The sequence below is a fragment of the Lissotriton helveticus genome, chromosome 4_1, assembly GCF_964261635.1.
Source record: "Lissotriton helveticus chromosome 4_1, aLisHel1.1, whole genome shotgun sequence".
In the NCBI taxonomy this organism is placed as follows: domain Eukaryota; kingdom Metazoa; phylum Chordata; class Amphibia; order Caudata; family Salamandridae; genus Lissotriton; species Lissotriton helveticus.
In genome coordinates this window covers 705472561-705497515 of record NC_136063.1, presented here as the reverse complement: position 1 = coordinate 705497515, position 24955 = coordinate 705472561, and the positions used below count along the sequence as shown (strand labels likewise).

The following is a 24955-nucleotide window of genomic DNA, read 5'->3' as shown; positions in this document are numbered from 1 at the left end:
ACGTCGCTACTTCTTCCATGATTTTGTGTGCTGTCTCTAGTGAGTGCCAAGTTGCTTTTGTGATGTCTGGGCGATGGGGCTCGGTGTTTGACTGGAACTCTATTTCCAAGAGGTCAGAAGAGCTGAAGTTTGATAAATTTGTTAGGGAGTGCAGGAGCCTTAGTATGTTTTTCTCTATTCAGTATGTCATCCCTACCACGGGATGTGTAGTCTGGAATAAAGAGGATTGATGTTGGACTATTCGAATAATGCGGTGTAGTAGGGTCGGGTGGTGGTCTCTTGTCGCCCTGTTGATTGGGTTGAGGAAAGTTACTTGGGCCTGCTGTGTCTGGGGCATTTGGCTGCTCACATTGATTGGTGGCTAACCACAGATTCCGGGTAATACTAGTCGGTATACATGTCAAGTGTTGGGGGGACTCCGTATTGTTGGTCATGACGGTACCCTCTCTTCCTATTATTGGAGCAATTTCAGGTGGTGTTGGTTCAGTGTTAAAAGAATTGTGTACTGACTGAGTGTTTGTAAATTGTAAAAGTTTCTGCTTACGTTTTTTTGGTGCAGGTTTCTTAGTAGCGACGCTTGTCAGTTTTGGACATTGCAATAGGGACACTGATGGTGTGCTTTCAGAGGTCTTGTGCATGGGAGATAATTCTTCATTGGTTATCGGAGTCCTAGCAAAGGTTGCTGCTAGAGGAGAAAAGTTAGAATGTGTTTCTATATTCTTTCTTGCGCCTATTAGCGCCCGATTCCTTCCTTTCCTTTTGTTCTTTCTCCGGGTCTTGGTGGATGCCTGAGTGTTTGTTAAAGGAGGTTCGGCTGTGATCGCAGTTGTGATAGTTAGCTCAGTTTCCAATATTCTGGGCGGTAATGTTTGGATTGAGGATGCAATGATATCTGCCCTCTGCTCGACCGGCTGCTCGATCAATAGGCCTGTCCGTGTCACTGGAACGTCTGAAGGTGGATCAGAGATTTGCGGAGTTAGGGGTTGTGAAACTGTTGATTTTAAGTCGCTTATCAGGACCCCCAACATTGCTGGTAAAGATGATAATTTGTCTAAAATTGGGTCACAAGATAGTGGTTGTAGTGGAGTTGATTGAGCCGCAAAGACGGCGTCTTGACCTCTCCTTATGAGGCCGTTTAATTCTGAGATTTTCCAGTCGATTCCTGAGATAGAATCAGCCATCGTCTGCAAAACACAAAGCTACAAGTTCATTTTTTGAGATTGGAATTCCAGGGCTGTAGCCGAATGTTGCAGTGTGTTTAAGATTGTTACCCATATGGATTCAGGGGCTGTTTTTCCTGGGTTGTAACACCTCTCAAGTCTTGATGAAGCGTCAACGAGAGGTTTCCCTTCAGATGGATGGTGGTTATACGTAGCAACTAATTCTTCCCACTCCTGTGCTGCTATAGAGGACATATCATTGTCTGAAGAGTTATTTGTGGGCTGGAAATCGTTGTGCGGTAAAACAGTGCAGCCCTGGGGAGCACCTTGCACTGCTGGCTTATTATTCGCTGTTATTTGTTCGGTGATGCTGCTCAAGTTTAGCTGGTGAGTCTTGGTTTGAGTCAGGGTGGTGTTTGGCATTTGCGGTGGTTTAATGCCACTTCGTTGCTCTTCTGTTGCCGATGATGGTTTTGCTTGAGCGTCTCTGATTTCCTTTGTTGAGTTTGGGGAACTGCTGACTAATTGGGGAGGAGATAGTTCTATCCTTCCCTCCTCTTTGTGAATCAGAACCTTAATTTCCATTGTCGCGTCTTGTTTACCAAGGTGTGGGGGACTGAGCTTACTAGGGTGAGTCTCACCCTGATGCACTGAATGTAGGTCGATTGCTATCTCTGGTGACTTGGCCTTCTTTGGTGAGCTCCAGTCGTTGTTGGAAATTTTACTGGTAGACGCCACTTCCCGAGTATAGAAATTAGTGGATTCATGTTCTGCCGGGAAAGTGAATGCTGCCGCTCTTCTTGATTCAGGCGATGTTGGTATTGGGATGGCAGCGGCTGCCTCCGGGATGGATGGGTGGAGGACTTCCGCTGGTCTGGGTGAGCCTACTTGGCTAATATTCTTGTGGCTGCAGTCAGGCTCGTTTTTTAAAAGCGGTGATTGAGGACCTCTAATGTGCCCTGTCTTTGAGAAAATAGCTGTTCCAGGGTCTTTAAGGAAAGAAAACTTTGTATAAATCTTAGGTTGGTATGAACATATCCTTTTCCTTGCTGGCGTTCCATCGACGGTTACAAGGTTATCTAGGTCCATTGGTGGAGACTTTTTTGCTGGAGGTAATAAAGGCTGTGTGGGTCTTTGTGACTGCTGTGGTTGCTGGAAGGCAGTAATTAGGGAAGGTGATGCAGCAAGGATCTTGACTTGGTCATTTTTATTTATCGATTGAGAAATGTGGGTATTGTTATCATTTTAAAAAGTGACGCTTTCCCCCTTAGTGAGATCAAGTGCTTCTGCCATCTGCCCGCATCCGCCTGGAACTACCGAAGTACCAACTCTAGGTTCCTTTCTAGGAATAGAGATCTGTGTAGCCTAATCTCAATGCTCAGGTATTGGAACCCCTCTTCTGACCTGATGATCTTCCCCACCTTATCCCATTTCTTAAGCTTGTACAATATCAACTTACCCCCGCTTAACTTATACCCTGCGTAACTCTCGAAACTATGGAACACTGACGGAATGGCAGGTATGGAGATCTTGATGACTGAGAGGTACAGTAAAACATTGTCTGCATATAAGGACACCTTCTGGTTCATGTTTAATCTCATGGAACCCTACAACGTCACCCTTGATCCTGAACCAACACACCAATGGTTTCATGCAAAGGGCAAATCACAGGGGAGACAACAGGTACCACTGTCTAGTGCCCTGTTCTAACTGAAATGTTGCAGAAAGTACCCTATTTGCCTTCACTGCCTCTGTTGGTTTCTTATAGAACAATAACACCCATTTGCAAAACATTTAACCAAATCTCAATCTTTTCAGAACCTGTAAGAGGTGTGTACAATTTATGTAATCAAATGCCTTCTCTGTGTCTAAGATTATGACGAGATGTTCCTGTGTAGCCTTCAGTCTGTGAAGCCAATTTTGCAACCTTCTAAGATTGAGCTATGTTGCACGTCTTGGCATAACTCCTGTTTGATTTATGTGTACCGGGGGAGATAACCCTCACAAAATGCAATGCCAAGACTTTGCTCAGTATTTTAACTTCTGCTCACTCATGAGAGTATTGACAGAGCATTGAGGAAATGCAGCCTCACATGCTACCTGACTAATATTGTAGAGTTCAATGAGATAAAAAGTAAACAATGAATATATTAACCCCTTCGACGCTCATGACGAGCTGGGCTCGTCATGGCGTAGCCTCTTCGCACGCTCATGACGAGCCCAGCTCGTCACGTAAAGTGCCCTTTTTAAAAACCCAGCGTACGGGCGGAATTCCGCACGCATGCGGTTAAGGCGTGTACAGCCTGTTTTCTAAACAGCTATAACTTTGAAAATAATATTTTAATTGCCATTTAAAGAAGAGTATAAACATTGCGTTACATGTTTATATAAACAATTTGCATATGGCATAGCTTGTAAAAACAGTAAAAACAATACCTTCAACTTGTTTGTTAGTTTGTATCCTTAATAGTTTTGGATACATTGCTTGCGTCTGTCCAAAGTAAATATGTAGTTAACTATATACAAATCAAGGCTAACCAGCTGTAACAGGCCTAGGACTTCCAAGTTCTCAGTAAAATCCTTCACATTTTGTTCTTTATCATTATCTATCCAGATGGGAAAGTCACTCTGAATAATGGCTTTTGCAGCCTTTAACTTCTACAGAGTCATTTGAAAATCGAATGCAGAGCATGTCACTTAGTCCCCTCAATCCTGTAGCTTAAACATTGATATCCTTTCAGTAAAGCAAAAGATGATCATTTATGTTTATATTTGTGATCAAAGAAAGGAAGATTGCTGGTGGTGTTAGATTCTTGAAGCACATGAAAATTTTGATTATCTGATGTTCAGTATGGCCACTTTGTTCTATTCATTTATTTTTTTAAGGGGTTTCATTCCATTTTGATTTGATTCTGGCATGAGCATAGACATGCACTTGAGGGTGGAGTGTGTAGCTCTGTTTTCTGTTTGAATAGTCTCCTATTTGAAAGATCATTGTTTAGGATTGCATGGAGAAAGTCAATGTCCTTTGAGATCAACTTTAGAATAAAGGTAATTACTTAGGCTAATGATCAAAAATTGGATGAAAAGAAAAGTCTTAAAAAGCACTTATACCAGGTAAAAAGTATCAATGAACATTATTGAAAATTAGCCTATCCAATGGTGATTGGAGACTTATATGTATCGGTGCATATGCTGCAAGGTGTTTACATGCAAACTTTAAATTAAATGTGTTGGTACTTTAAAGTTAAAGTTCAAAAATGGTTAGGGATGCTCATTCACAACAACTAAAAGGAGTGTCTTCCTGCTACTCTTAGAGAGGCTTGTTTCAATTATTCTGCGCTAAGAAGTTTGTGGAATGTGTTGAATAACCGTGAGGAAACTTTAGGCCGGTTTCTGGAGGTGGCAGTCTTCTAGTGTCAAGTTTCCTGAATCCTGGAGGTGTCAGATCACCCTCATTTTATCAAAGCTCCACTTTTCTGTTTGGCGGACAATGATCATGACTATGGATATTTCAGAAATTTCAGAAAATCTTTATTTCGGCTGCTTTAGCCATAAAAGCTACATGCATAAAAACACAGAACCATATCATTTTACACATACAAGTCTGAAAACAGATAAAAACTAACCATAAATTATAAGAGTCATAAATCATCCTCAACAAAAAAAATACGGAATTTGGATATTGCATCAGTTTGCCTTGAGTGTGCTCACTTCCCAGGCCTAAGGAGTTTGGGGGATTCTGTCATCCTCTACTGTAAACGAGATGGCTGAGTTTCCTGGGTCCACGCATGGATGTAGCACTAAGAGCTGGTAGGAGAAGCTACTGGAAGTGGAGCTATAAGGCTTGTGGTTGAGATATGCCTCTGTGCTCCTCTTTGTGATGACCCTTCAGGACGGTATTGTGGTAGGCTTGAAAGTTGGGTCTACCTGAGTAATATATGCACTCTGCAGCTCTTAGCACTATAATCTCTTACTTCCTACTGTGCCACACAAAGACACCAAACATCAGGCTAGAAAGAGCTAGGATGGTTTCCCACTTCAACCCCTAAAGATAACCGCAAAGGATCTGTCCTAGAAAATGTAGAAGGGGCATCTCTAACCCTGACAACAAATACTTATGGCTGTGTGTGTTAGAAGGCACCACACAGCGGATTGTGGGGAAAAAACTGTCCTCCATGGAGGGTGGCTTGAAGAATTCCAAGCCTGCTTGAATAAAACTGGGAGAGATATGGGGTCATTTGGTGGAAGAGTGTCCTTGAAAGAAAAAGCCTTACTGGAGCATTACGCCAGAGCCTAAAGAAGCCAGAAATTAAAGGGCTGTATCAATGCCTCAATCACCCATGTTAACTCTATAATGCTTACAATTCAAAGCTAAAGTCTTGAATATTTGAGTGCTGAGGAAGACAGAATTTGCTGATAATGAAATGCTGAAAATGGAGGCGCAGTGCCTCCTTTGGAACAAGGCACTGGGGGAGCTGTGAAGGTACCTGTGAATGTGGTGGGGATTGCTTCTCTCCCTTTAGTGCCCTCCCAACAGCGGTACTATGAGGGGCATGCAGATTTTGGTGACGGGCATTCCCATGCAGGAGGAGGTGGTCACCAAGGAAGCAGATAAAAAAAGTGATTTAAATGTAAACAAAGCTAGGATCTACATCTTTCTTGAACCAGTTCACCCTCTTGAGGATTCATAAACTGCTGACTGTCAAGAAAGAAATGACCTTCCTGAGGCTCTTTGTGATTTTGAGCCACACTGAGAGCATGAGCACATGGGGAAAATAAGAATTTGTTCTTCATCCAGACACAAACGTAAGAGTATTTGGGGTCAAGAGGGAAGATTGGGAAGTTGGTTGGGGGGACAGTCCAACCTGAGCTTGTTCCTTATTCTTGGGTTCCATTTTTTGAATTCACAGTTTGTTGACCCGTCTGATTCCCCTATCAAAACGCTACTACTCACCCGTAAGTGTCTCAAGGCCCCTATCCAAAACAAGGTGTGCGGAGGTATATCCAAAGTCTGCATTACACATCATTTATTTATTTTTCGTCGATGTTTAAATAGTTGGGAGTTGCTCTGCCCATTACTTTTCCACTCTTTTCCTTGTCTCCGTTTCTTTATGCCGGAATAATTCCTAAGAGTCAGAGGGTCTGTCTTTGATGCAAAATCGAAAGTGTATTTTTCATTCCATCAGCACTTTTTGTTTGATTCCTGTCCTGGTGTAGAGCTTGTTAGATCTTAACACCTTGATGCCAATGCTGGCGAGGAAACAGAGACACTCCTCTTGTCACTTCACAACTGCGTAAGGAAGAAAAACCTGTGATTTGTGGGCAGGGGTTTGAATTTTCCGAGCCTTATATGTAAGTCCGGAAGATTTTATTTACTTACTTATTGATAAAGTTGTATATAGCAGATGTATTTGTGTACAAGCGTAGTTAAACTTGTAACCATTTATGTAATACGCCTTCATTACCAACAAAAGGAACTGTTTTAGCAACCTGAGAATAAGAACACGTTTCTAAAATTATGCCTTGCAGTTGCATGTAGCGAAACTGTGCTGGTTCATTACTCACTAATGCTATATTTCAAGAATTGGAACTTGAGAACTGAGTACCTTTAACAAAAGCAGTCACACACTGAGCTATCTACATAAAATGCAAACCAGTGGCCTGTATGTTATATGCTGTGCTCTGCAGAAGGCACAGTAACCGTCTGGGCTATCAAACCTGTGACTAGCCTGCATAGTTATCACTAGCTAGTGCATTTAGCACCAGAGTTAAGTTACGGGTTGTATACCATGGACTTGCTGGTTACACAAAGATGCCTCAACCACACAAAATGCTTTACAGTTTAGCTGCCCCTTTCTGAGCCGCTACTTCTCACTTAAATTTATGGGATCCCGTGGTAAATTATGCACACGAAGTATAGGTTACACGTGAGTATCTTCTACTTTACTTTTGGGAATCTCATGCATGTGGCGCATTGCCAAAGGTTACTTATCCGGCCATTTGCTTTATTCAGAACATGATTGAAAAAGTTTCAACTACTCCACAACAGGGTAAGGGGAGATTGACATTTTATGACCTTTTCTGAGAGGAAATCATTGCAGGGAGTCGTCATTGCAAGTAAAAGCATATGTTAGGATATTTTCAAATTAGAAAATCCTTGTGATAAATCAGCGTTGAGATTGACAAGGGGAATGTTTTTGAACGTTGCTTTGGTGTTTCTCTTTAAAATCGCAATGTATTTTTACCTTTTACAGATCCTCGTTTTACTGCAGGCGGTGCTCCCAAGCTGTGATTTCACCAGTTCTTAAAATGCAGCTTGAAGTTTTTTTGCAGTGTCCGTCCATAGCTCGAGGCCCAGTGAAAGTCAAGGTACTTACTGCACGCGCTAGCTTTACATAAATGGAACCATACGAAGACTCCTTGCCTCCTTGGCCTGCTGCCTGGCTTCATTCAAATTGTGTTAAAGCTGCTGTTTAATCAAGAGGTTAAAGAACAGTCCTCTTAGGGGTCCTCATGTGCTCCCTCCCTCCACGATACCCCTCCAGTCCAATTACACTGTCCTGCAACATTCTGCTGACAACAGGCCCCAAGACACACGCAAGCAGACTCCAGCCTGACACGCTAAATTTGAAATCGGTTCAAGGGGCGTTTGCGATCGATTTTAAAGCATGGGTCCCAGGTAAATTGGTTTTGTCCAGGGTACTTATCCAGGCAAATTTGTGCAGGCAAAAGCTGACGAAATTTACACAGGCAGAGCTGTTCGCAAAGGGGGAATACCCAGAGCTTTAAGTGGGCCGGGTCCTTCCGGTGCGCAGCACCGGCAGTTCTAAATAGCAGCTGCTGAGACGGGTCTCTAGCAGGCTCTCCATTTTTAACCTCACCCCCTGTGGAAAAAAAAATCTTAATTCTGTAGCAGTGCCACCCATCACTACCTTTGATGTAACTTTAAAGAGACTCGTTTTAGTTCTTTCATAGTCTCAACATTTCATAACTGTAGCATTTTCAATATTAAACACAACAAAGCCATAGTTGTTGCTTATTTATCTTATGCAACTAATAATCATTGACAAAGCCAATAGTCCTGGCTTTTTGTAGATATAATATACATTAAATATCTTGATGCTATGACAGAAACCGCAAAACACCAGTCGGCAGCACACTATGCTAAGCACAGCTGTTTAGTATACATGTTTTAAGCCACGCCCTGAATAACATCGACCACGCCCCTTTGAGAGTCCACCCAGATTTTTCATCCCACTTAAAGTCCTGGGAATACTTGTGGTAAAACTGGTCATTAGTAATTGGAGGTGTGGGATAGAAAGAACTTTAAAATTAAGGAGTGGACTTGTAGTGCAGTCCCGAAGAACACGCTGGTTTCCATTTGTCACCATGAGAGCAATTAAGCATGGGTATTTCCACAGTTCAATAGAAAGTGTTCTTTTTTAACAGTAAACATACTCTTTTTTTTTTTTTTTTACTTTACAGCTGAAAAGTAATATTAAAACGCTGATAATGTAAAGAAATAAAAAAATTGTTTATTATAATTGTATTAATACTTTGCTTGTGAATGAATGCACACACACAGTTTGAAAAATCTGAGACCATTTTCCAGCACTTGTTTTAAGAATTGTTTGGTTTCATACAGTGGTTTGGAATAAAGTGCTTGTTGTAAAGGGTTGCATAATTGTACAATTTTCCCTTAATTGAGCAACAGATATTCACTGACATTGTACTGTACATTTTATGTTGTTGTTAATATTGTTTTTATTTCTTTCCTAGTTGCAGCAAAAGACTATTTGTTCCCTTCTAGGCTCACCAGCCAGTGAGGATGGGGTATGTATAAGCTGGACTACAGACTCGCAAGTAAATAGTTTTACTTCAATAGCTGTTTCGAAGTCTTAGAGAACTCTTATTCCAAAACTTGGTACCTTTTACAGGGACTTTCTGTGACAATGATATACCACCACTACCGCACTATACTTACTTGCAGAGCCTTTGCATAAAACCACGCTACTGTACTGTACTGCTTTTCCAGTTTTCTTAGTATATGGGACTAAACAGCTCTGAAATGTGTTACATTTTCAGCTTGATACATATGTTGTATTTCTGATATGCAGAGAGGACTAGCAATGTTTTAAGGAACTGAGTGCTTTTAATTTCTGAAGTTCATTCATTTAGTATTCCTTCTATGGAAAGGACTTAATTGGAAAATGATTGTTTTTGCTGCCTGATGTTGATGTGATTTGCTGCTGAAGGCACTATTGCCTTCTCATACAGTAGTCCGCAAGGAAGCAACCTGAAAAACACAGATATCACAGCTAAGAGTAATTGATAAAAAAAAAATATATATATATATATATATATATATATATATATATATATATATATATATATATATATATATATATATATATATATATATATTCACTGAAAAAACAAAGGTTAAAGTGGAATTATAGTTTGGTATTATGAAAGGATCTTACTTTAAGTTTTTTTAAAAACTCTGAAATTCACTGAAAAATCCAAAGATTTAAGTTAGATGTTGAAATAACACAAAAATTAATGTTTAAAAAACAAAAAACACAGAAATTCACCAGTTACAGTTCACTGAGTTCAATATAAGTTGTGTCCCTGCCATGCACTGCTTGTAACCTCGCATATTGCATGACTCATGACATGTTAAATTACACACTTTTGCTGCCAGCAAATGGCTCTTAGGCCCCTACTCACCCTGCTGATTCAAGAGGATTCCTTCTCCTCCACCAGCAAGCACCAGGAGGCACGTTTGCAGAGCCAGCTGGAGAGGAAACATGGCCAACTCCAGACGATGCACAGAAAAGCACACTGACAACTCTGCAGCGCGGGATATGCCCAAGCCAAGGGCAGGCCTGTCCCGTGCCCGTCACTGACCGGAGGTGGCTGGGCTGGGTCACCCCCCTTGGTTTTACATCTTGCTGGACCCCAGTTGTATGGACGGTCCGGGTGTGCAGTGAAGACTGTGGAGCTCTAAAGCCTTATTGTATGTGCTGATCTAATGGTCTATTATAGAACCATGCTAAAGCTCAAGCTCCCTGGGGTCCCTGAGCGCATGGATGCTAATGCCAGGCAAGCAAGTGGAACTGTTACAACACTTTCTAATCTCAGACGTTCCTGCTAAGGAAATTGACCTAGCGGAGTGACGTCTTTCTCTCCCTCAATCTGGGAGAGACTTTTAGTCCCACCCTCATTCCTTTTGTGGTTCAGCCACACCCTCGTTTGGCAGGAGAATCGGAGGGTAGCTTGGAGCCTGTGCCACGCGACCAACAGTCAAATACACCGGTTGATCAAGTTCCAGCACATGGTTCTGTTAAATTGACCAATTATGTCCTAGCAAGCACTATTGCTAACAGCTCCCCCACCAGTGCCCTTTAGCCAAAAGGAAGCGCAACACTAAGCAAGGGGCTTCTGCTCAATTAGTCAGGGAACAGGGAGGCCATCTGAGTCAACTACGATAGTCTGTTCTAATTTCTGTGATCTCTACCCCTGGTGCTGCTGGCACTTTTGTTTCCCCGGATTGGACTGGTTTGTTTGACCTAATAAAATCTACAGTGGCTGACTATTTTCCCTTTAATGATCCTGTTAGAGAACCTGGAGGATGTCATGGCTCAGCTATTTTTTTACCCAGATGAGTTATGTGCAGACATTTGCAAACAACCCAGTTAGGTCATCATCCCTAAGTTTTGTCTCCACTCCTAGTTATACCATCCTGCATGGAACCTCATCAGCCACTGATGTACAGCCCTCTCCCACGAACAATGTGGGGGTCCTGCCTGTGAGCATCTCTAATGCAGGGGAACGTTGTTGATTTGAGATTTGGGCCAATCTTCACCAAAGAGGAACTGCTCAGGACATCAGTACATTTCCTACTAGGTCCTGTCTCAACCTTCCACCTGAATGCTGCTTATACGTAGCTGAGTTAACTGACATACCCCATGTGCAAACCACTAGCGAGGAACAAACCCCTAACTTAAAAACAAAATCTGTCACTGGCTGTCTTGTAATTCTGATTTTAAACTGGATGACTTCCAAGACATTCTATTTGTTAGGAGGGTTGGTTGGGTTGGTCCTGCAAAATAAACAACTGAATGGGCACTACGTTGTTATTAACTATGAACAGCCCAGTCAAGCCTAATTCAATACAGCGCAGAGCCTAATTCAATACCATGAATTAGTTTGGAGGCGCAATCAACATTGTTCCATTAGATTACTTCTACCAGCACTTACAACCGGGGATGAGGCGAAGACCTGTGTTGTCCAGACCTGTCAAGTTTTCTAGTGCTGCTGTTACCACCTCTAATCGCTTCCTCCCCTGTCTGATTTGTTGAAAGTTGACTGGCGCTCCAACTTTACTGGAAACCCCATGGACCACCATGTAGTAGCGTATGGGCTGCAGAGGCAAGACCCTATGTACGCAATTTCAGTTATCTGCAACTCTGTGTTTGTAAGCACACCCCTTCCTTGCCCCCCCCCCCCCCCATTGTAGAAGCATTAACACTGGGGCTTGCAGGGGACACCACAGATTTCAGCGCAGTGAATCGTGAGATCCAGGGGAATGACTTTACACAGCCTGTTTCTGTCATTAGTACCATGTGGTAGTTAAGTTCAATCCTGTTGTTCTATTACGTCCACAAAGGTTCTTTCTTTGAATGTTGCTGGATTTAGCTTCCAAACTCCTGTGTATTGAATGGTGCAAATTTGTGGGGAAAATGTGTCTTTTCCAGGAAACTTGGTCCTCTTCTCCATTGTTTTGCTCTGGTTATGCTAATATCTTTAAGGCTGCCACTTCTATGGGGAGGGGCCGTCCCTCTGGTTGGTTGATCAACTGGGTGAAAATCACCCTAACCTGTTCTGTTGTTGTAGTCGAGGAGGGATCGCCTGATATTTTATATGTTAGCCTGCAATTATCCGCTAAAGAGAAATATTATGTCTATACTGTATATCGAAGGCCAGGGGGTAGTGGATCAGAGTCATCTATCATTGATTCATTAAATATTCACTTGGTAGCCCTTCCCCCAGACACTTATACATTTGTTGCTGGCGACCGATTTGAGCCTTTGAGTGTTAACACCAAGGAGAACTTTGCATGTGACAAAGACCAGGGTTGGTCAGTCCCTCGGCTGACTCTCTCCCCTTTTGGAATGTGGTCAGCAATTGTAGTTCAGTTAAATGCACTTACCTTAAATCATGGTCTTCGAGTCTGTAACGGAAGAGCCCCTACTGATAGAGAAGGTATGCACATATTCAGCCGCCTAAATCATGCTAGTTTACTTAGTTATATATTGCTGGATATTGGACTCTGGCCAAAAATGGTCTATATGTGTGTTGTCTCTCAGCAGGATAGCAACTACAATGCATTAAATCTGACTCTTAAGTTGATTGGGGACTGCCCTGGTCAGCACTTGTACTGAAACTTTCGAAACGTTGCTCTGTCCCTCTAAACTAAAGTATAATGGAGTTCAGTTGTGGGTTCCCCTGCTGCAACTATAGAGGTCTCTAATATAGTAGCCCTAGGGTTTGATGCGGTGCAGTCCTTGGCCCAATCTCAGGATAACTTGTCCACGGCAGATTCTATTTGTTCTGTTCATAATGTTATGTTCACATCATTGAGGGATATTTTCTTTGTGGATTTGAAAATCCATACGAAGCAAAAGACTCTGAAATAATGGTACAGTAAGGCATGTAGAGTAGCCAGACGTTCATTATCAAAAGATATCCATGGACAGGAAAGGTCATTGATATTAGAAGCTAGGAGAGCATACAAGGCTACCATAACCCGAGCTAAAAGAGACTGGGTCTATGATAACTGGGCATCTATGTTTCGTGACATGATGACAAAATAGTCATTTATACCGTAGAGTTACAAGTTAAATAAAGTAAAGGGTGTGCACACCTGATGTGGGTTGTAGAATTATGATTAAAAGCAGGTAGTAGAATAAAGCCAAAGCCTATTCTAAAAATGTGTGAGAAAGGCTAAAGCTTCTGTTGACGGTAGATTATCCATCAGTGGATATCTGGCCATTTGCCCATGTTAAAGAATTGTAATATACAGTGGTATGCACAAATTATATGTAACAAGAAGCTCTATAGGGTGTGGATGTTTATTCCCATAACGATGTTAAAGATGTTGATGCATTGCATATTGTATATAATGTAGGGGTGTCCCACTTAAATGTAGTTTATCTCACACAGGTGTTGTACATATAGGTCTATGCCACTGTGCCCATGTCAGGAAAGTATGTCATGCATTTACTAAACTATGGAGGGTTGTACTTGGGGCATCACAGAAGGTATTCCTTAAGGCCTCTCAGAAGGCGTCTTGTTCAGTGGCAAATGTATACCTGACAACTTCCAGTCTTAAAAGTCTGGTCTATATGAAGTGTTTAAGTGGATAATCCCATTAAAGTAGACCGAAAATTGTCCACAGGTGTATAATTTTGAATTACCTCAAGTCCACAAACCCTATAAGATGGCACACAATGATCACAAAATCAGCAATGATGTAATTAGTGATAGCACACAAGTGGGTTTCTGTTCTTATCAGGATCAATAGGGGAATGCTGGATGGTAGGACCTTTGTCATTCTGTGCAGATTCTGGAACTTTCCTTCACAGAAATGTGAGGAAAATATGTAATTTTGGGCAAAGTAAGAAATCTGCGTGGCATTGTGGGTAAGAAAACATTGTTGGAACCACTCAAGGCGCACCACTCTGGACATACCGACTGGATTTCTCATCATTTTTGTCTTCCAAATGTAAGTCTGTGTACAAATAAAGAAGACATTTTTCAAAATGCCCCCTGAATTATGCTAGTCGAAGGAACCACAAATTCAGAGGTGTACAAATAATTAGGTGTTCCTAAGCTCAATATCTGGTGCACATTTTAGACATAGATAGCTTTACTTCATACCCATTTTCCATTCATTACATTTTACCATATCATTTGCTGGGTGGTCGGTACATAATTGGAAATGGCTAAAAGATGAAGCTCATTTATTTGCCCTGGTTATCGTGTGTTCTTGGACAACCTAAAAACCCTATATATCCCTGCGACCAAAAGAGTCTATCAGACATAACGGTATGCTGCTTTCGTAAATCTGCCCTAATGACCATAAATTACAGACAAACATTTTGTCACCAATGGCAATTTTTCCCAACTCATTTTCATTATCATTTTTATTTTAACAGTTTGTTTCTTTGTGAAAACCTTGAGGGACTTCAGAATTGTTTCTACTGTTTAGAAATGTATACCTTTCAGGGATAACCCATGGGTTTCACACCTGTTTCCAACACAAACTGAAGTGGGTTGAAACCACAAAAATTAGGATAATTACCTCTTAAAAAAATCCCAAACCTGTGAAAAATATTTTATACAACCCTACTTGTTCCTGAAAGCTGGGAAGATGGGGATCCCAGCAGAGAAAACCTTTGATTGATGCCATTATAAAAGAAAAAACATACACTTTCATACACAACATTTTTTCTCCCATCCCTCTCTCCCCCCAAAAAACATTAAATATCTACATTCGGGCATTTCCTTTGCTGAGATCCTGCAGGGGAATCACCAAACCCTGGGTAGCTTCAGAATCCCCAGGGTGTTGAGGGGAAACAACAAATTCTGGCACAATACCTTTTGCAGGGAAACAGTTATGTAGGTTTAAGTGCAAACTACCCAAACATCTAAAAAAAAAAAAGTTAAAAGGCTCAGCACAAGTGGGTGAAAGCCTTAGCAGTTAAGTGGTTAAAGACAAAAAAATAAATATAATAGCAGTATTGCCAACAAATGAATACATGTTTATTTCGTTACGCATGTCATCTGTCCGACTGTAGCGTAATGATATATACGCATGCAAGCCGCATGGCGAAAAGCTTTCTTTTGCTGTTGCTGAATAGCTTTGGCAGAGTCAAAGGGTGATACCTATTGGCTTTGCCAATGCATGTCTTCCTTGGAATTAACACACTGTGTGTACCACCTACACCTCCAACACTGTCAGCACCAAGCTAGGTGTGGTCCTGCTGCTTCGGAGGTATCACAGCTGACAATAGTGGAACATATAGTGAACTACATCCACTTCTCTGATGCAAGCATTGAATCATTAAGAGCTGCATAGAACCATAGAACTCAGACGGTGCTTTCTCCCAAAATAATTAATGGAGCTGACGCAGAAGAGAACATGACGGTAGTGGTGTTGTTCCTGCTGCTCAATGATGGGATCTGTGTTGGAACCACTCACTACATGATAGAACAAACAGTTTATAGAGCCCGTCTGCAGTTCCCCAATAAGTGACACGTGATCTGGACCTGAATTGGAACACAGGCTGAGCAGGAGACAAAGTCAAGTGTGTATCAGAGGTCAGAAAAGTGTAACACTTGGGACCTTCTCCCATATGTTCTCTCAGACCTGGCCAGTAGCCTGTGATTGACTCCCAGACTTCTGTACAAGAGAAGTGCCCAAAACACAATGGTCAAACATGACTGAGCAAAATTAGGTGAAGCACATAAAGAAGGAGTGGCAGCCTGAAGGCGGTGAAGTACACAGTTGTGACCTCAGATTATCTATTGCTGCCCAGACAGCTGGTGTTTCCTGCTCACAGCCAGGAAAGCCTGTGAATCTGCTGGCAAACCTAATTGCCAAAATGAAGGAACAACATGATGATTGCCCTGAAATAAACAGATGACACAAACCAAGTGTGATGAATACCTCAATGTCTGCGCCAACTGATCTTTAGAACCCACACACCCAAGCTGAAGCAACACAGATAGTAACATTAAATTGCTTTGGTAACATACGGCCGGAAAGGGAAAGCATGTTACGTACGTTAAATACCACTGATTGCTAATCTCATTAGTTTGAAGCAAAAACTCAAAACACATCTTGTTTAGACCGTCCTTCTTCTTTTGTTCTGCAGACTTTAGTAGCTTAGGCGAGAACATGGAGACAACATTTTTGTAATGTGTGCAACCACAATAATGTGTCTGTGTCACAATATGCCCTCCACAGCCCCAGCCACACGGGCGGATTGCTAACCCCCTGGTGCAAAAACTTAGTTCAGAAATCCAGATGAACTATAACCCATACACATGATTAGTGCCTCTAGATAAGTTCAGGGTTTCAGCGAACTTCATAACCTCTTTCGTAAATGAATAACATACTCGAAATAGCACTAAGAAACCTAAGATAACACAAATGCATCCCCAGTTTTCCAGTAAGGATCAAAATATCCATGGGTGCGGCGTACCCAGATTAATTACCTTTCCTCATGGATGTGGATAGGGCAGGAAAAAAACAAATGACAATGTATCCCTTTTTTCCTCCTCGGAGGAGAGGGAGAAAGGGATACATTGTATCCACGGAAGCTCGTTCTAGCATTGTTTTGAAGGCCTCTTCCACCCTGAAGTTTAGATTCACCACAGACGTTGTTGGTATTAGGTTTTTTTGCAGCCCTATCCAAATCTATGAGGAAGGGTAATTAATCTTGGTACGCCACACCCATAGATCTTTTAACCCTTGCTGGAACATTGGAGATGCATTCACCCTAGACCAGGAGCCCATGTACCTTGGTCGATACACACTTGCTCGCTCGTAGGGGTTGAATAGCTTAGGGCTGAGGGACAAGCCTTGAGTGACGCCTCAGATGATTTTCTAGGGTTCTGAAGTGAATGGTGGTAGGCGGATTCTCTGGGCTCATCCAGTAAGGAAGGAAGCGATCCATTTGAGGGCGTATCCTTGTATTGGAATGTGACGAATCCTCTTGATGAGAGCGTGTTGGGATACAGTGTTGAAAGCTGCTGAGAAGTCGAGGAGGATCCGGGCCGCCATTTCTCCCCGGTCAAGGAAGGTTCTGATGTCATCAGTGGCACAGATTACGGCGGTTTCAGTGCTGTGGTTTGTGCGTAATCTAGATTGGAAGGTGTCCAGAAGGTTATTGTTCTCCAGATGACCCATGAGTTGGGTGTTGATGGCCTTTTTCAGGACTTTGGCTGGAAAGGGGAGCAGAGAGCTAGGACAGTAGTTCTTGAGTTTGCTGGGGTCAGCAGACTGTTTCTTGAGAAGGGGTTTGACTTCTATGTGTTTCTATTCTTCGGGAAAGGTAGCAGTGGTGATGGATGCATTAAAAATGGTGGTGAGCGTGTTGCTTATCGTCTTGCTCTCAAAGTTGAAAATGTGGTGGGGACAAGGGTCCAAGGGTGCTCCTGAGTGGCCAGAGTTCATGATGGCTGTGGTGTTCTGTGTTGGGCTGGTCCCAAGTGATGAGCAGGTGGTCAGTGTTACCATCTGTGCGATCGAGTAGGCTGAGGATGTCAAAGGCAGTGGGCTGAGGTTTGACATTTTCGTAGATGGTGGAGATCTTGTCATGGAAGAAGTCCGTTTGGCTGTTGCAGAGTTCTTGGGAAGGGGTTATGATGTTTCTGGTGGTTGAGGGGTTGGTGAACTCTCTGATGATGTTGAAGAGTTTCGTGCTGGGGTTAGAACTGGCTTCGATGCGGTGGGCAAGGACTCTCCTTTCCATTTCTTTCAGGAGTGGGTGGCATTGGTCTTGAAGGTGATTCTGTCTGTGGGTTCCTTGCGGTGTGCCATTTATTTTCTAGTCACTTGCAGTTGCGTTTCATGTTTCTCTTTTCTGTGGTGTACCACCTGGCCTGTTCGGTGGAGCTCTTGGGTTTGGTGGGCTTCATGGGGGCCAATCTGTTGGCGCAATCAGTAATCCAAGCGGAGAAGTTCTTGACAGCCTTTTCAATGTTGGTTGCGGTGTCAGGGTGGGAGGTGTTGAGGGTGTCAGTCAACTGGCTCCCTGATACATTGTTGCAGCTGCGGTGTGTGGCGCTGGGTGGCTTGATGGTGGTACAGGAGTATCCCGTGATGGTGAAGTGGACGATGGCGTGGTATGCCCAGGTGAGCTGGGTGACTTGGCTGTACTCTCTGTCATTGGCAGTGAAGATGGGGTCTTGCGTGGTCCTGGTTGTGCATGGAGTTGATGGCTAGCTGGGTGAGGACGATATTGTTCATGCTTTCCAGGATGTTGGCTGTGTTGAAGTCATTAAGGTCGTCAAGGTGAAAATTGAGGTCTCCGAGGAAGATGTGCTTGAGTCAATGGCAAGCCGGCGATGAATTCAGGGATGGCATTGTGGAGCAGAAGACAATCTGCTAGGACTAAGAGGTTTCCTTCAAGAGTGGTGGTGATTCACACAGGTAAATGCCACATACAGTTTCTTCGTAAAGAAAATAGGAGTGCATCCACTCTTTACAGCTCTTCCAGTCAACAGCGGCCCTCTTAGGAGGGGCCTTGCAACATGCCATGTTCCTGTTAGTCTCCTACATTTCAGAGATTGACAGCGCTAGAGCAAACAGCCTAAGCTGGTGTGTCCTCTCAACATGACATTGGGAAAGTCTTTAGGAAGGCTTCAACACTTTCTGTAAACCCTGTGGGTGCAGAGGGCCTAAGGTCTTCTGTAACACTGAGCTTCTTTCATCAATGTCTTCCTTCTTGATTGTCCTAGCATCCACAAAAGCCATAAGTAAACTACAAGCTGTTTCTGCTTCTTAACGTTTCCATTGAGGCAAGATTGTCCTCTCAATTCATCCTTCATTCATCCCCAAGCATGCTAGCAGAAAGCCCGAAGCTAGCTGGGGAACAAGCAGGGCCAGACCGGCCATAGCGGGCATTTGCCCGGGAGGCTGGAAGGGTATGGGCCGGTTCCGGAGCGGTGAGTGGATGCTGCAATATCGGCCACCAGTAACAAAAGCAGCAATGCTGGGGATGGTATTGTTAAACAGCAGCACTCCACGCTTGCAGACCTGCCTCCCCTACGCCCCCCCCCACCTCCCCCAGGAGAGGGTCCAGTCCAACAAAACTTCCAGGGCTGCTTTGGGTTCCCAGTCCAGCCCTGGCAACAAGATGGCTGCTGGTTCTTGGAGTCTCCCTTTCTGCACCTGTAGAAGGGAGCCAGGATTTGGGGCAGGACTACTTGCGTTGAGGGGCCACACGGTGAAAACAGTAATTAACCTAGGGGGGCTGTTTTTGCCCCGACTGCAGTCACGATGCTCCAGCAATGATGGGAGCACTGAGGCAGTTACTGAGCACTGACTAATGTGACGTTTGAAAAGCAGAGGGAGAGAGGTGATGCTGTGTCCCCAGCTGTATCCAGTAAGGCAGTTCATTCCTTGCCTTGGACAGCGATATTGGAAGCAAAGAGAGAGTCATTGGGTGTACTGCCTAATGTGTGGTGGAGGGAGGAGTCTGTTCTCCTGACTGTCTAGACCTGCTCTGAATGAAGGTACATGCAAATGAAAGAAGTATCTGTTAAAGGTCTACCTCTTGTGCATGGTTTAGCTGTGAGGACGGGGTTATACAGCTACCCACCTCTATGTACCCAAAGAAAATAAACAATGTGGACTCAGAGATAGCAGGAACTTCTGATTGATACTTCCAGCTACAAAGTATTCAACTTTTGAATAAACCCATGCACCAGACTGGAAACTGAGATTTTTTTTCAGCAGCGCTCTTGGTGTACCAGTATGCGGCACCAATGGCTCTGTGTTGGCTTCATACCACCCTTGAAGTAATGGAGCAGAGTTCCATATAAGCTCCACCCCTGCGTGTTGACATCTGTTCCTTTCTATCTGCACCCGTCAACGCAGATCAGAAGCTGTGCTCCTAACAATGTTGCTTTTTTGGTGACTCCAAATTTATCACAGACTTTATGCCAAGGAAAATGTCTACATTCAAAGCAAAAGTATTCAGGCTGTGCTGATGCTGCAGATGTCGATCACTGACCCACACAACAGGTACTTGGCTTGGGTCAAAGTTGTGTGATAAGTGAGCCCTACTTGTACTCAAGGCAATCGGAATGGAAGGCAAACCTTTACGTTGCCGATCAAAGAAGGGGCACATTCAAATAGAGGTCTCTCTAAAAGTCACGTGCCTGTTCTCTGTCACAAGGCTGGTCATGCATGAAGTGCTTCTCCAGCTCAACATATTCTTGTAAGTCAATGTTATAAATGCAACAGTCAAGTGGGACTTGTCCCCATCCCTCCACTCCAAATCTGTCCCGAAGTCACAAGGGTGTCACTTGAAGGCACCGGCATCTTCTGACTGAGCCGGTCCCACATTTTGTCCCGACTCACCCCGAATATCCTGTACAGTCGTCCACCCCATAGTACATAGCAGCTTTAAAAGAGACTATGCTGCAAATCTTCCAGATGCTGTTGATTCTTTCTGGCCTGCCTTTGGTCCCCACAGAGACAAGGGGCTTCAATTTGGGCTTCTGCTGGTGTCATTGCTCTACTGTGAACTACGTGGAGGGGGCTCTGGAGGAGTTCAGACACCACATCACAAAGATGAAAAAAATAAGTGATCTTTTGAACAAGTAGATGTTGCTGGTGGCGTCTTTGGTTCTGAAAGTCTAAGCTAGTAACCAGAAATTGGATCCATTGAAGATATGTGGCTTTGGTAACCCTCCTGGAGTCACAAATAGACTATAGAGCTGCTTGACAATGTGGTGCGGGTTTTCCAAATGAGGACGCTGGTTGTCTTCTTTTTCAATGGTTTTGTGGCTTTGAAGGTGGCAATACAGTTTCTTGACGTCAGAAATTTTGTACAATGATAGACCACCTCTGTTGAATTTGGGATGGTTGTGAGAAGTCTGCTCACAAAGGGTCGCCTTCCTGGTAGAGGCAGTGGAGAAGGCACTGTCCTGGTCAAAGAGACCACCCTATATCAGTGCAAATTACAAACTAAAGCAACTGAAAAAGGCAGATGTAATGCTACATGGGGCATGAGTACACCTGTTCTGAACGTTTGCCGCTTGACATAAAAAAAAACAGGAATTACAGGCAGATGGCCTGAACTGGTGGCAGGAGGTGGTGCGCCAGTAACCGACTAATTTCTCATTCTGTGCATGCATGGCTCTCCACAGGTGCATATTGGCCCACAAGTACCTCCTGATATACATGATCACACAAGATGACCCCCTCTGAATACGAACCAAGGGGTGGTAGTCTCCTCCACGTGCTGTACCATCAGAAGGAAGGTAGTCCAGATTTAGTTAAAGTGAAATAGTAGAGGTATGTCAGTGAAGAGAAATGTTGATAGCTGGCTGCCTTCATAGGCTGCCCGCCTCCCTGGTGCTTGGTACGGTACACTTAGCGTTAACCCATGGGAGTCTCGCTCTTTTGTTAGTCTGCATATTGAGCTGACTTGACAACTGATAGAACTGCAAACCTGTTGTGCAGAATCATATCTTCTACACAGTAATTCTGAGTGGACGTTAGTCTAATGAGTAATAGTAACAGGTTGTGATTAATAGAATAATTTCAAAATCACCTGTTTTGACTGACTTGTACATTTTACTCAAACAAGTAAAACAAAAAAGCAAAGCTAAATTTGCAAGCCTAGTTCGTGCATATAATTTTAGTGTACGAAGATGATATCACGTACATACCAGTGTATTGTGCTCGGGCCATGTACACTGATGTAGTCAGCTGTCTATGCATACCCAATTTACAATGGGGCACACACACATTTACTCATTATGCCCCTTCCTCCACTTGTCAGGACAGACCATGTGCAGGGCAAGCACAGGGAAATGTGCAAGGCAGACTGGCCACGCATCTCATCCATGATATGGAAAACCATGAGTGGAACCCAGACTGGCAGTGGGCGGCAGCAGTGATACCCTGAGAGTACTTCCTAAGAAAATTTCAGGGCCCTTATACCTATTTGTTTTACAAATTAACTCAGCGTAAATTACCTGAATTTAAGCAAAGAAAGGAAAAGATAAAACAGAAAAAGAAGCAAAAAACGCTATGTTAGGACACCACACACAGAAAGACTGGGCTTGAGAAAAGAAGTTTGCAGCCCAAAAGAGGATGCAGCCCAAGCTGCATTCGTCTATGAAGAAAAGTATTTTCACTACATATGAGGGTACAAAATGTCTGGGAAGATGAGAGGGCCAGGACATAAGAGCACAAACGTTTTCTTTTCTTCCTTTTGAACTGTAGAAACTAACATGACATGATTAGAGGCGTGGCATTGTTTAAGAGGAAACTCAAAAAAACTGGTTCTTTTTGCAAATCTAAGCCTTTTCATATTCAGATCTCATTGCTCGCACCAGGGCACTTCTTGGAGTAGCTGTGCGTGATATAAATTGCGATCATATCATGTATCATAACAGGCTACCTTCACTGTGGTAAATATGTAAGTGCGCATTCAGGGACCTGTGTGACTATAGCTTGTACATCGTCCAACAGAGCGCTAGGTAACTCGCATGTTTTAGGCATGGAGGAAGCCAACATTTTATCTCATTAAGGAAGTAAGAATGATGCAAGCCATGGTAAAGTAACTGATTTCAGAACGATTGATGAAGATTACTATCAAATTAGCTGCCAGAATGTATGATGAGAGTGTAATCTGTCTGTAGGGCAGCCCTGCAAGGCCCAGTCCTGCCAACTGGGCATGGGTGGCATGGACAAACAGCATCCCTTGCAGGGGAGACACTGAAAGGTCTTTGGCCTCAACCTGATTGAAGAACCCAGATTTTAAGGGTGCATGTGCCAGATAGCCAGGCACTAGGGCTCGTGGAACCACTGGCATGTAGATCCAGGAGGCTTTCTGGGACAGCAGCGTGTCCTCCTTAGGCACACAAGAGCGCAGAGGATGATGAGGGGCTGCCATAACCAAACCTTTCCTTGAGTAAGCATAAAGTGAATGATGTCCATCAAAGCATCTGTAAGGGCTACCAACCCAGTAAGCGAGTTCATGGCATCTGGTACAATGTTAGTTCTACTCTGTGAAGTGGGAACAGGACCATTTCCTACACATAGGCCTATAATCATTGGCACACTCCTCACAATTAATGCCTAGCCTGTCCCGTAAGGAAACCCACTGATTTGCTTTGGCGACGTTGATCTCATCCCTTCTCACATGATGTATGTAGCAACTCACTGATCACTGAACAACCCTTCCAAAGTAGGTGTTGATGAACACGGCAGGGGGAAGATGTATTGGCCTTGGTCGGAAGAAAAATTGACCCTAACAGGATGTTTGTGAGAGTTGTATTGTATGTCACAATGTAGATTTCTGTATTATCGACCTGCACCTTCATCAGGGTCACAACATATGCCTCCCCACTATATTATAACCAGGTAAGCATATGTAAGGAAGTATAGATTCGCTGTTTTAACCTCCACTTACATACCTTGATAACAGCGTGGTAGTTATGACTGTGGTCGACGTCAAACAGCCCTTTGTGGGTAAGCCAGAGCTACCTGGAAAGGACATAGCGAATATATCCAGGATTTAGAGTGGGCTTGAAAGAAACAGTACTAAACTAGAAGAGTGAGAGGCCAGGATTTCGGATCTTTGCGCATTACTGCCATGACTTTGCCATTTGGAGCCCATGTATGCACGTAAGAACGCATGGCTTCCCATGCTAAAGGCGTCGACTGGGCCCCGCTATTGTTGCATTAATTCTTTCTCAGAGGCAATGAAAATAAGTGCAAACAAAATACACAAATTAAGAGACAACAATGAAAGCCGATGTTAACATGCAGTGTGTAGACAGTGCATGGATGCCGGGGCTCCTAGTGCATAATCGTTCTGGTCAAACCGATTTTCCCTGCAGAATGACATCGCTGCTGGGTCACGGGGTCAAGGGAGGGGGGTTGTTCCACTCCCTGAAGTTCATGTGTGGCCTTTGTAGATAAAGGCATAGCTGTAATCTAAATCACAGCGTAGTCACTCTTATTACAGGAGCGAGGAAAGATCCAATTCCGTTATCGGAGTGAGATGTTCCAGATAGCAGCCTTTATGACGTTGTATTTCCCTGCACTTAATTGCCTGCGGCAGCAGTGAAAGGTCGGGGCGCGCGAGGACCTTGTACTGTACTGTGTCGCGCAGGTATGAGCTGTTTGGAACAGAATGTGCTGCATTGTTTGCTAAGCCAACATACCTTTGTCTCCTCAGAGTTACGAGCTGACGAGGGTGCTGGGCCAGGAGGCGGGGCCGCTGCGCTGTTACCTCACCGCTGCCGCCGCTCACCCGACCAGCGGCCCCGTCCTGGAGGAGCTGCCCCTTCTAGAAGCTGCTGGAAGGTGACGGAAGCCGGCCCGCCTCGCGACACACTTATACTTTGGAGCAGGTGTTCACTGCCTCGAAGCCAGGACCAGCACAGACGCTGCCTCGAGTGAAGTGGAGGAAAATGGAAAACTACCACAAGCTGCTTTTATCTCGTGGAAAGAGGATCTAGCTATCGAAACATACCCCTCGTCGCTTCAGAATGTACCAGAAATATTTTAAAGTATTTGTAAAAAAAAGTCGATATATATATTTTACGTGTTAACTCGTAAACAATTTGGAAATAAGTCGAAGTTTTTTACGTGTTGCCTTGCATACAATAGGGGGAAACATCTAATTGCCAAGCCGAAAGCACTTTATTGAACTTCGTACATCGTTAGATATAATTGTATAAGTGCGCAAGAGCTTTACTGCTAGCTTTATATATGGGATCGGGGGTATTCGCGGTGAAGAGCATTTTAAATGTTGTTTAACTTTGTCATGCGTGTTGTGTGGTTTGTTTCGCAATATATTTATTTGGGAAGACCAGGCTGCAAATGCGTCTATACACAAAAACTCTCCCAAGGAGCTAAGCCGTCATGATAACATAATTTCTTTAAGGCACAATTAACTTTGTTTTCTGGTTAATAGTTACTTTTTCTAAGTAAAGATATGTGTAGTTACCTACTCGTAATGCATTGA

At 43.5% G+C, this 24955-nt stretch overlaps 1 protein-coding gene across 3 annotated transcripts in view; it reads left to right on the top strand.

Moving 5' to 3' along the window:
• The window catches only part of SPIDR (scaffold protein involved in DNA repair), a 2204159-nt gene extending 2179407 nt beyond the window's left edge, over nt 1–24752 (top strand). For all 3 annotated transcript variants that reach the window (XM_078687327.1, XM_078687328.1, XM_078687326.1), the window contains 3 exons: nt 7418–7532; nt 8943–8996; nt 24164–24752. In XM_078687327.1, the coding sequence (XP_078543453.1) occupies nt 7418–7532; nt 8943–8996; nt 24164–24295 (301 nt within the window). In that variant the 3' untranslated portion in view covers nt 24296–24752. The remainder of the gene's footprint in view (nt 1–7417; nt 7533–8942; nt 8997–24163) is intronic.
• The last annotated feature ends 203 nt before the right edge of the window (nt 24753–24955 follow it).